The sequence below is a fragment of the Capricornis sumatraensis genome, chromosome 7 (genome assembly GCF_032405125.1).
Source record: "Capricornis sumatraensis isolate serow.1 chromosome 7, serow.2, whole genome shotgun sequence".
Lineage (NCBI taxonomy): Eukaryota > Metazoa > Chordata > Mammalia > Artiodactyla > Bovidae > Capricornis > Capricornis sumatraensis.
The window spans coordinates 97,328,839-97,340,505 of NC_091075.1; the positions used below are offsets into that span (position 1 = coordinate 97,328,839).

The window sequence follows — 11,667 nt, forward strand, 5'->3', positions numbered from 1 at the left end:
AAAAGGACATTTCCATTGTAACACTCTCAAGTATCAGATTTCCTTTCTTACCCTTTCTCCACCCTCTCACTTAGGTCATAAAAGGCACCACCTCAGGAATCATTCATCAACCTCTCTCCAGCCTTCTCTTCCAAAACAATACTGCAGTTGTCTACACATGTATTTTCTGCCATAACTCCAAGAAGCCTTGTTAAAGTGGGGCAAGGCAAATACCCTCACTCTTATTGTCAGCCCTCTAATCATTTAATTGGAAATAAAATCCCAAGGAAGAGAGCTCTAAATATATGCATAAACCCATTGTTCCATGTGAATTAGATAAAAAGAATTGACCGAGATATATTTTTATAGTACTGTTTGAGGCTGAATAAATGCTTCGACCCTTCATTTAGTATCAGTGAATTCCAGTAAGTAATAATTCATGATGATTTCAAAGTGGTTTATGCTCCATTTTAGCCCATAGATTTCTAGAGAAATTAAAGTAAGTTGTAGATTTTCTTTACCTCCAATTAACAGTTTTCACTTAGGTCACTTATACTACCTAGCAAAATATGTTGTACTTAAAATATTAGAAAACCCTCAAAGTAGGAATTTCAAACTTACTCTTACCTATATTTGTGGGGTTTGTTGTTGTTGCATGATTCATTTAATACATAAGACAAAGAGTTGGTGGGATTCATAAAATGTAGGAAATTTTTTTTAATTTGGGGACTTTTATCTAAAATCAGTAGGGGGCAAGATAAGTGAGACTGAGGGAATCAGATGGCTGATTCTCAATACATCTCTCTCTGATGTATAGAATCTTAGTTATTTTCTAGCTTGACATTTGGAAAGCCAAGCTCCCTCACCCCCAATTTCAGTGCCAAAAATATTTATTATTTTATACAGATTGGAGGTTTCAGTACCTCAAAGAAGACATAGTCCAAATGCCCTTTATATTTAAGAAAGGAAAGGCCAGGGAAAAGAAAAATGCTTTCTGCCATTTAGATTCTAAGGTTTTCCAGAATGCTTATATTTTGGGGTAGATCTTTTTATACTTACAATATGTAAAAAGATCTTTTTTTAAGTGGTTTGCATGGACAGATGACTTTTCCTGGGAAAAGCAAACTTCCTATTTTCTTAAAAAACAAACAAAAACAGTAAAAGAAGGCCCTGAGGAGTGTTTTGTTCTACAGTTTAGGAATTAAGTTTGAAAACACTGCACTCCCCCACCCCCATTCCCCATCCCTTGCCACCTCCCCCTGCCCCACACACACATTTTTGCTGTTGTTTCTTGGGCCACAACCCTATTATGGCTACTTCTTTATCTTAATTTGCTGTTGTTTACACCTTCTTCCTTCTCTGAATTCACTTAAGTGAATTCTTCAACACTGCAAGTTATTTTTCAGATGTTTGAGATAATTCTTTTGACATTTCTAATCCCATCACCCTTTCTTTAAACAAATGATGAGGGATGCTTGTGTGTGTGTGTGTGTGTGTGTGTGTGTGTGTGTGTGTGTGTGTGTGAAATGGAGCATCCAGTTATAAGCCAAATGGTTTAATAAATAACTTTGCAGATTTTTATATAGACACATATGAAAACTCTCAGCATTAAGCCTTGGTCATTACATGAGTTGCCCTTAGCCAAACTATTTTAAAGTATGGATAAGTATAAGAAAAAAGATACGTTCAGATGGAAGGCAACTGCAGTTTGAGGTTTCTTTGAAAAGTTGAAAATTAAGGGCGAATTCTCCCTTTACTTCCTAGTATATGGAGATTTTGCAACATCTCTTTCTCCAAGTCCCAGCTTAGGCAATGGGCCCTGTCTGATCTGAAGGATTCCGAATTTATGTGTAGGGGGCGGAGAGGGAGGGGGGGAGCGCGGCGGCTGGCCAGGGCTGGATGAAAAGAGAGGGGAGGAGCGGGGGTGACAGGAAAACTCAGTGGGAAATTCCTCGCACTACTTTTTAATTTCTCCTATGCAGAATTCTTTCCAGGCCTCCTAGTACTGTGGGAGCCAGGGGTAAAGATGCTTCGTGCCTGGTTGCTTCACTGGGTTCCGAAGGGAGGTCTCAGAGTATCAAAGCACACACCTTTTCCTTTTAAGCTGCTCTTCGCCAACCCCCAATCCACTTACCTTGTTTGAACACAGGATACAAACTAGGCTGTCTCCTCAAGTCCTGGCCACTTTAACTGGCTACTCGTCCGATTTATCCTAAAGCTAACGGATTGCCCTCTTCAATGTAGTGGTGGTGTGGGTGGGGCTGAAGGAGTAGGACTGTCTATACCACTCAAAAGGTCTTTGTTCCCTTAGGAGCAGAGAGTTGAATGTCGAAAAGGAACCCCGAGATCCCCCAACGAAAATGTGTGGCGGAATCCTGCAGAAGGAGTCAACTTGCAGGGTGTTAAAGACTTCCAGTCATTAGCATCAGATGCTGCACTAAAGGGGCAAACGAGGCTCCCGAGACGGCCTCGGCCACTCCATCCACTCTTCCACCACCTGCTGGACGTGAAAAGCTCTCCGGAGCCCATCTCGGTAATAATTTTTACTTTTAATTCACCTTCCCCACCCCCGGGGGGCTTAGAATACCGGCTCGCTGGCAGGGGACCCCCTTGGGGACTAGGCGGACGCGCCAGGCTGAGGGCGGAAGCGCAGGAAGAGCTTGCGTCTCACAATCTGGATTTTTCTTTCCCACCCGTTTCCTCCTCACCCCTTCTCCCGCCCGTTACTTGTGTACTGGGACCAAAAGACCCCTATAAATCCCCTTCGGAGGTCTGGCGGCGTCTCTGCTCCATCCCCCTTACCCATCACCGAGTTCAAGGGAGGACTGAGCCAAGTTTTCACCAAAGCGCATCCTTTTTGAGTCTTGCTCCTAACTAGGGGCTTGGTAGTGTGAGCGCTCCTGGAGAACGCTGGTGAGGGTTTGTCACCCTTCTAGGCAACTAGCTGCGCGTATCAGCTGCGGCTGGAGGCCCCCCTTTCCCCTCCAGAGAACTCAGACTAGGGGGAAATGCGCGCGGGGTCCTTGCGCGCTCTGAGTGGACAGCCGTCTGCCACGGTTTCTTCAGGTGCCAAGAGAAACGGGAAAAGGTCCTCTCCAGGTCTTTTTGGTACTTCCCTTTCCGACCCCCAAGCTGATCACCGCCCCCAACCAGTCCCAGAGGGCCCAGGCTTTCGGAGGAGTTGAGCCGTGTCGAGCTCCGTGAGGCGTTGCCACATGGGGAAAGTGCTCAGGGGCTGCGCAGGGCGCGGGCAGGCCGGCAAGACCGCTTCCAGGCAGGCGGCGCCGCCGGAGGGAGCGCCCAGCCCAGCAAAGAGTTAAAGGGAGGGGACGTGGGCTGTCACGCGTCATTGGGCAGATTATGTGCAGCAAACAAAAAGTGTGTGTCTGCGTGCCAGTCAGTCACTGCATCGGGCCCATCTGTACAACTCTCTTCTCTCTCCTCTCCCTACTCTCCCTGGTTTCTCTCTCTGCGTCTCTCCATCTCTCCTCCCTTTAGGCAGAGCCTACTTGACAGCAACACCAACACCTCTCGACATGGAAATACACTGATAGAATAGGCAAAAGAAACACTCGTCTGCATCTCCCGGTTCCAGGTGGCCTTATTGGGGCGGTTTGATCCTGACCTTATTCCTGGTAAGTCTCTTTGCCTTGATGGGGGTGGGGGAGGCGGGAGGAGGAAGACAGATTTGGTGCGGAGAGGGGAGAATTCTGTCCTCCGTCTTCTCATTATCCAGAAGGGGGGGAGGAAATAATTGTGGAGGGGCTCGCTACTGCCAACAGGGTTATACAAAGGGAGGGGCGGGTGGAGAGCACTTTGCCCAAGAAAAAGCCAGCGACTGGGGCGCGCGCGGCAGCCAGACAATGCCTGCCTACGGGGGAGGGCGAGCGGCCGGCAGCAGCGACGGGTTTCGGCGAGCCGGGCCGGCTATGGGAGGATGCTCCGGGCGGCTGGGAACCCGGGCCTAGCGGAGGATGCAGAGCTGCGAAAGGCTGGGCGGCGGCGACGACCGCGCGCGGGCGGCAGAGCCCAGGCTCTCGCCCAGCGCTTATTGTGAGCGGCGCGAGGCTCGTGGCGGCCGCCGCGGCGACGCGAACCCCTATTAGCGCGGCGTAGCGAGGAGCTTTTCACCGTATTGTTAGGTAGGACTGCATTTCAATGACTGCGTCCCTGCTGTTGCCCGAAGTGACGGGGCGACCTCTCGGCACAATGAGCCGTTTGTGTGAAAGAGACTTTTAAAAGGAAGAGAAAAATTGGGGTATAAAACACTGAATTGAGGAAATTGAAAAAGAGAGAATAGAATTCCGTTGAAAAGGAGGTTCTGAGAGATGCTGAGAGATTTTTTTAAATGTATTTAAATGTGCAGTTGGAGATCGGAAAGGCTACCTTGGCTGGGGTAAAATGCCCAGGGGCAAATGCTGTAGAATAATAAAGGGAGTTTCTACTTTACGGATATTTTCTCTGATACCTCTCTGGCAGATACAGCCCATACTTGATATTTGGAGGAGATAGTAGAATGAATGGAAAAGAGGCTGACCAAAGTTTCCTGCTCTGTTAGCTGGAAAAGGACGGGGAAAGCAACTACCTTCTAATGACATTTGCAAGATTAACTGGTTAATAGACATTAAGATAAAAATGCACATTACCAATATTGTTCCAGAAAAAAAACAGCTTCTTAGGAAAAGAATTGGGTTTCCCTTTCCTGCTACTTAAACTGTACAAAATATACTTAAATATCTGCCAATGGCAACATTATTGGGGGAAAATCAACTTGGAGGAATCTTCTAATCAGTCAGCAAAAGTGAACAATGCAGTTAGTTCAAAGCTGCTTTAAATTTTACATATGTTTTGTTTGTTTTATGATGATAAGTCTTGGGGGGGGGGTCCAATGGCAAAGGAAGCAAAATGTGTCTTTATGACAGCTTAATAATAAGAGAGCCCGCCACCAGGGCATTACTTTCTGAATTGCTGCAGATTAAACAGCTGGAGAGTCTACTGAGGTCTACTCAAGCGGGGCTGCTCCCTCTTGCCCAGCCAAGGTCCGATCTGGGGGAGCGAACATTCACCAGTCATTACACACGCAGTATTTCAGACAGGGGACACTTCAGTCCTGCTCTGTACCTGCTCACTTCATGAGGCACATGCGAATCTACCCACCCCCTTGTATAACAAGGTAACTGGGATTCACCCTCATCCATAAATAAGCATGTCGAGAAGAAAATAATTACCTCTGCTTGCTGCTTTTAATTAAAGCCTCCGAGGGACAGTGTTGGATTATGGTAATGAGCAGACACACGTCCCCTCTTGTAGGCTGCAGAGAAAGGTTAGCTGACACGGAATCAGTGGCCCTGACACTCCACTTGAAATCCATTCGCCATGCTCCGCTGTCTCTGCCTGCTCACTATTGCTGCTCCCCTCTTTGGAAGAAAAATAAGATAAAGCCAGCTCCTGGACACCCAACTCAAAACACAAGAGTAAAAGAGAGGAGCTTTCCCCCAAAGGTTAGAAGTTTCTTTCCGTCTAGAAAGTCTATAGGCTAGCAAAAAAAATCCTTTTGTTCTCCACTTATCTCCCCCGCCCCCCCATCCTGTCTCATCCTCCCCTAAGGTAAGTCAGAAAACATTTCCTCTTTCCTAGCCCTGCTAGTCTTTCTTTCTAGCAGTCAGTCCAGTCTGAGCTCCCCCAATTCTCTTTACATTTTTAAAGGGAAAGAAAGTACTCTTCTTTGGCATCTTTGTCATATGCCAGATTTAATCTGCCATCGGCTTTATTTTTGAAATAAGATCGATGCAAAAAACAAGCAAATTCAAGAAAAATCTGTCTAGTTGTTAGAACATTCTGCCTGGATTCAGAGAGGCAAAAAGAGGAATGTAAATTCGCTTCAATTGTCCTGTGTATCTGTCTCCAGTGATGGAGGATTCGGGCATCCAGCGAGGCATCTGGGAGGGAGATGCCAAGGCTGTCCAGCAGTGTCTGACAGATATTTTTACCAGCGTTTACACCACCTGCGACATCCCTGAGAATGCTATATTTGGTCCCTGCGTCCTGAGCCATACTTCCCTGTACGACAGCATAGCTTTCATAGCTCTCAAGTCCACAGACAAGAGAACGGTCCCTTATATCTTCCGGGTAAGTCTTGGTTGATGTTCTGTAGGATATGAGGGTAATATCCTCTTAAAAACAGACTAAGAATCATTCTAATAACAAGCTGAGACTGGTTCTACATGTAGAAAATGCAGTGATACATGCAATTCTATTTTACACACCAGAAATTAGAAAAGGAAAATTAAACTCCAGAGTATTGTCAACTGATTTTCGGAAATAAGTGACAAAATTAAGATTTTGAATGCCAGATGTGTCTAAATCAATGCCTGGATTCTGGGCTTTCCTGGAGATGAACACCACTTCCTTAACTCTGTGGGAAATTTCACCAGGATTGAGGCTATTTGTAGACTAAGTACTTCCTATAAGTACTTTTCTGTAAATATTAGGTGCATTCGCCTCCCAACCCCAGAAGCTTTCTGTTCCCTGAAATATTACTCTTTAAGTTAGCTAGTGTCTAGAGTTTGTATTTAAATAAAAGTGTTGGTGTTTTGACAATTAAACATCATTCCAGCCATATGTTAGAGTGTGAAAAGTCCTGTCACTTCTATTCTTTCTTTACAAAGAACCATTAGTTGTTTAAGCCAAAATAAGGAAGATCAGCAAAAGTCACAAAATAATTTCTAAAATCTAAGTTTGCTTTTCACTTCTAAAACAGACAAAATTCCACATACTTTTGCAATGTGGGATAATTCAGAAATCAGTTCTCAAGAGCTTAGCACTAATTTGAATTGTAAAAAAAAATTTGCTAATTTGATATTCATCCAATATATAAAAAGACAGGACTGTTCTGGTGGTCCACTGGTTAAGGCTCTGCCCTTCCAAAACAGGGGCACAGGTTTGATTCCTGGTCTGGCAACTAAGACCCCACTGCCCCTTTGGCTAAAACACACACACACATACACACAATCTGTATAATTAATGCAGCTTGCCAAGGATGTTATCTTGCCTGCTGGCTGCAAACATGAGGATGGGTATTAAGTCGGGTCAAGTTTTTGGAAGCTTGATCTCAGATAATAATTCTTAGAGAAATAATAACAGCTGAAATGGCCCTGGCTCCTTTGGCTTCATTCCCTCGCAAGAGTCTCCCTCCCTCATTCCCTTCCTTCTTGTATTCTTTCTTTTCTCTAAACTGTAGGTAGACACCTCAGCGGCGAATGGTTCCTCGGAAGGTCTCATGTGGCTGCGTCTGGTCCAATCAGCCAGAGATAAAGAAGAGCAGAACCTTGAAGCCTATATAAAAAACGGACAGCTGTTTTACCGCTCTCTCCGCAGGATTGCCAAAGATGAGGAGTTACTAGTTTGGTACGGGAAAGAACTGACCGAGTTACTCTTGCTCTGCCCCTCTAGATCCCACAGCAAAATGAATGGTAGGTTGGCTCAAGACCTGCGTCCGGGCCCTTAGCTAGCGGCGGGGAGGAGGGAGAGGAGCGGCGGGGTCACTCTGGCGCCTGGGCGAGCCTTCCCTCCCTTGGGGTGCCTCGTAGAGCTTCTGAGATATAGTCTGGGGTGAAGCTGGGACAGCTAGGTGAGGATGAATCGGGACACGCTTGGCTTACTTTCTGCACTCTCAAATCTGAAGGGAAAGTTAGACCGGGTCTTGTCCGATGTTCTTGTTTTCAGGCACTCAGACCCTGAGAGGTGAAAGTGGATTTGTGGAGGGGGTGATGGCAAACTGGCCTAGAGACGATGCTGAGTAATCATGTGGGTTGCGTGTGTGTGTGTGTGTGTGTGTGTGTGTGCGCTGTCTGCTCACTAAGCAGGGTCGTCCCCTTACACATGCCTGGAGTGCAGCCAACGTTTCCAGTTTGAGTTCCCCTATGTAGCGCATCTGCGCTTCCGCTGCCCCAAGAGACTTCACGGCGCTGATCTGAGCCCCCGAGAGGAGCAAGGCGGCGGCGTGGGTACCAAGGATCACGGAGGCGGCGGCGGTGGCAAGGACCAACAGCAGTCGCAGGAGGCACCCTTGGGTCCCGGCCCAAAGTTCTGCAAAGCCGGTCCGGTCCACCACTACCCGGCCCCCTCCCCCGAGAGCGGTAACCCGCCGGCGGCTGGTGGCGGCAGCGGCGCGAAGCCGTCCACGGACTTTCACAACCTGGCGCGGGAGCTGGAGAACTCCGGGGGCGCCAGCAGCTGTTCCCCGGTGCGTAGCCTCGGCGGCGGCAGCGGCCACCAGGAGGCGGAGCTGAGTCCCGACGGCACCGCCGCGGGCGTGGGCAAAGGGAAGAGGAAGTTCCCGGAGGAGGCGACCGAGGGCGGCGGCGCGGGGCTGGTGGGGGGCCGGGGCCGCTTCGCCGAGCGGGCCCTGCCCGCCTCCAAGGAGGACCTGGTGTGCACGCCGCAGCAGTACCGCAACTCGGGCAGCTACTTCAGCCTGGAGGAGAACGGCCGCCTCTTCGCGCCGCCCAGTCCCGAGACGGGAGAGGCGAAGCGCAGCGCCTTCGTGGAGGTGAAGAAGGCGGCCCGGGCGGCCGGGGGGCCGGAGGAGGCGGCCGCCGACGGCGGGGGCGCGGCCGCCGAGGAGCAGGACGCGGGCGGCGGTGGCGGCTCCTCCTCCACGCCCGTGGCCGCGTCCCCGGCCGGCACCGAGAAGCTGCTGGCCCCGCGGCCCGGGGGCGCGCTGCCAGGCCGGCTGGAGGGCGGCAGCCCGGCGCGGGGCAGCGCCTTCACCTCGGTGCCGCAGCTGGGCGGCGCGGGCGGCGGCGGCTCGGGGGGCGGCGGGGGCGCTGGGGGCGGCGCGGGAGGGGCGGGCGGGGGCCAGGGCGCAGCGGCGGACGAGCGCAAGAGCGCCTTCTCGCAGCCGGCGCGCTCCTTCTCGCAGCTGTCCCCGCTGGTGCTGGGCCAGAAGCTAGGCGCTCTCGAGCCGTGCCACCCCGGCGACGGGGTGGGCCCCACCAGACTGTACCCCGCCGCCACCGACCCGCTGGCCGTGAAGCTCCAGGGAGCGGCGGAGCTGAACGGAGGTTGCGGGGCCCTGCCGAACGGCGGCGGCGGCGGCGGGCTGCCCAAGCAGAGCCCGTTCCTCTATGCCACCGCCTTCTGGCCCAAGAGCTCCGCCGCCGCGGCGGCCGCAGCGGCGGCGGCGGCGGGGCCCCTGCAGTTGCAGCTGCCGTCGGCGCTCACGCTGCTGCCGCCCTCGTTCACCTCACTGTGTCTGCCCGCGCAGAACTGGTGCGCCAAATGCAATGCCTCCTTCCGCATGACCTCCGACCTAGTGTACCACATGAGGTCGCATCACAAAAAGGAGTACGCTATGGAGCCCTTGGTGAAGCGGAGGCGGGAGGAGAAACTCAAGTGCCCCATTTGCAACGAGTCTTTCAGGGAGCGCCACCACCTCTCCAGGCACATGACCTCGCATAATTGACACGGAAAGGACCTCCGCTTTCCGCGCGCGCGCGCGCGCACGCACGGTCAAACCACCTGCAGGAACAAACACGCGAGAACACCCACCACCTCCTTGTGACCGAAAACATCACACCCGGAGACAGTCGCGCACACACAGGCACACACACGTGGTCTCCCCCAACCCTTACATCCAGATGTTTACCTGTGACCTACACCACACACACACACACACACACACAGACACACACACACACACGAGACAGGATGGTGGATTTTTGATCGGGTGGGTTGTTTGAAGGGTTTTCTTTTGAATGCACGCATTTTCACTTTCCCAAAAACAAAGGTACATTTTTAAAAATGTCGTATATTGCAACATATTGATGCATTTGTCATACGTTTCTACTTAAATTATTAAGCACTTACGGTTTAGATGTAATAATTATATGTAAGGGCAAAATTTATTTTGGATATAAAGGAGGAGGGTGAGATGCTTCCTGCATTTCTTGATTACAGTTTGTGTTCTTACAAAAATAAGCAAAACAAATAAAAAGGAGGTAACCATTGAGTTTAAGTTTCCAGGGGGAAGTGCATGTATCATGAAATGATTATGGACTTCAATGAAGAATGTCATCATTATGTAAATATGTATTTCCTTTTAATACAAAGTGTAATTTTGTGCCAGTGAAATGGAGTCTGAATAGTTATGTGTTTCTTTTATCCCTGGAAAGATTTATTAAACTTTATAGATTATCCGGGTATGTTGGATGCTTTGACAATAAATGACTATTTTCCTCAAAGCAATTATTGGGAAAGTGTTTTAAAATGTTTTTTGTAGCTAAACGCTACACTTTTGAGTGCATGTTCAGTTGCTTAGTAGTGTATGACTCTTTGCAACCCTATGGTTCCTCTGTCCATGGGATTATACTTTGAGTAGATACCATATATTTTCATTGAGCCCCTGCAAAGAAGAAACTGCAAAAGAGAAATGATAAACCCTGCCCCACTTGTATTATTTACTCTAAGCCAATTTTGAGCCTAAAAGTGAGAAGACAAGGTGATTATTACTTGGGAAATCTTTATCTGGAAAGTGTTGCACTTCTTGATCACAGCACAAATCATTTAAACTAAGATGCCTGCCATGAAGCTAACCAGTGTCTGGGATGTCAACATTCTTTTCAGCAGCAGGGTAAGTAGCATCTTCACAAGTGGCCAAAGACAAACGATTTTCAGACCTGGATCAGGGACAACAGGTGAAAAGCCCACTTTTGGTTCTTACTAGTGATGCTTGCATGGAAGGTTATCTTGTGCTCTAGAACCCTTTGGCTTTCTGTCATTAGTCATTAAGAGACCCTTGGGAGAGTTTCTCCAGTAATTAAGGTGAAATGACCATGGTAGTCTATGTATTGCAGGGCCCTCTAAAGTTCTGAACAGCTGCACAGGCTCTGGAAAAAACTAGCCCTGAAGTATTACAATACAGACCTAATAAATTTCCTCTTCTCCCTGCCCTTCCTCTTATGCAAAGTCCCTCTGTACTCTTCATATGCTGATGATAGTTCTTAAATAGTGTACGTATGTAAGTGTATGTGGTACGTAGAAAGCAGTAGATCAAAACCAAATGATCCTTTAGGTCTCAGGGTAGCATGCACTTAATCCATGGGCATCTTCAAAGTAGTCATACTACAGGTGCTCTAGTAACCAATACTACACTGGTTTATGTATCGCAGGAGGTGTTCCTTCCCATTTTTAATTCCTTCACTTCTTTGCCAACCCTCCCCTGTGTCAGAAGGAGAGTATTTGTGAAAAGTTCTGAAATGTGAGACTTGTACAAGATCTTATTGCAGGCCTTCAGTGGCCTTCCCTAAAAGGATTTTAAAGACTTCATTATCTTAAGGGGACTACATGGCCAGTTACAATTAGGTAAACAGAGACCAGGGGTAGGGCAGAGATGGATCCATAGTGTGACCACTGAGATGGGTGAAAAAACAGGTTGACTTCTTAAGATTACCCAAGTACTTTTTGCGTTGCATTTCTCTGAGACCTGCTCTCAGTTTTGCTAAGCAAGAGTCTGATTATCTGAAACACTAATCCCCAGCAAGATGTGACGAGAACAGTCCAAAATTCCTGTTCTGTTTCTGCTCTGCATGATTAGTAGAACTTGCATCATTATTGTTGGTATCATCAGCTTATCTGCATTTTGCTTTTCTTATCTGTGCAATGAGTGACACAGGTTCTGCTATTTTT

At 48.7% G+C, this 11,667-nt stretch overlaps 1 protein-coding gene across 1 annotated transcript; it reads left to right on the top strand.

The window, feature by feature from the left end:
• Window positions 1-3,578: 3,578 nt before the first annotated feature.
• Window positions 3,579-9,445, top strand: PRDM8 (PR/SET domain 8). The gene is made up of 4 exons (XM_068975627.1): window positions 3,579-3,614; window positions 5,888-6,108; window positions 7,220-7,451; window positions 7,845-9,445. The coding sequence occupies exons 2-4, from the start codon at window positions 5,890-5,892 to the stop codon at window positions 9,443-9,445; spliced, it is 2,052 nt and encodes a 683-aa protein (XP_068831728.1). The 5' UTR covers window positions 3,579-3,614; window positions 5,888-5,889.
• Window positions 9,446-11,667: the final 2,222 nt, after the last annotated feature.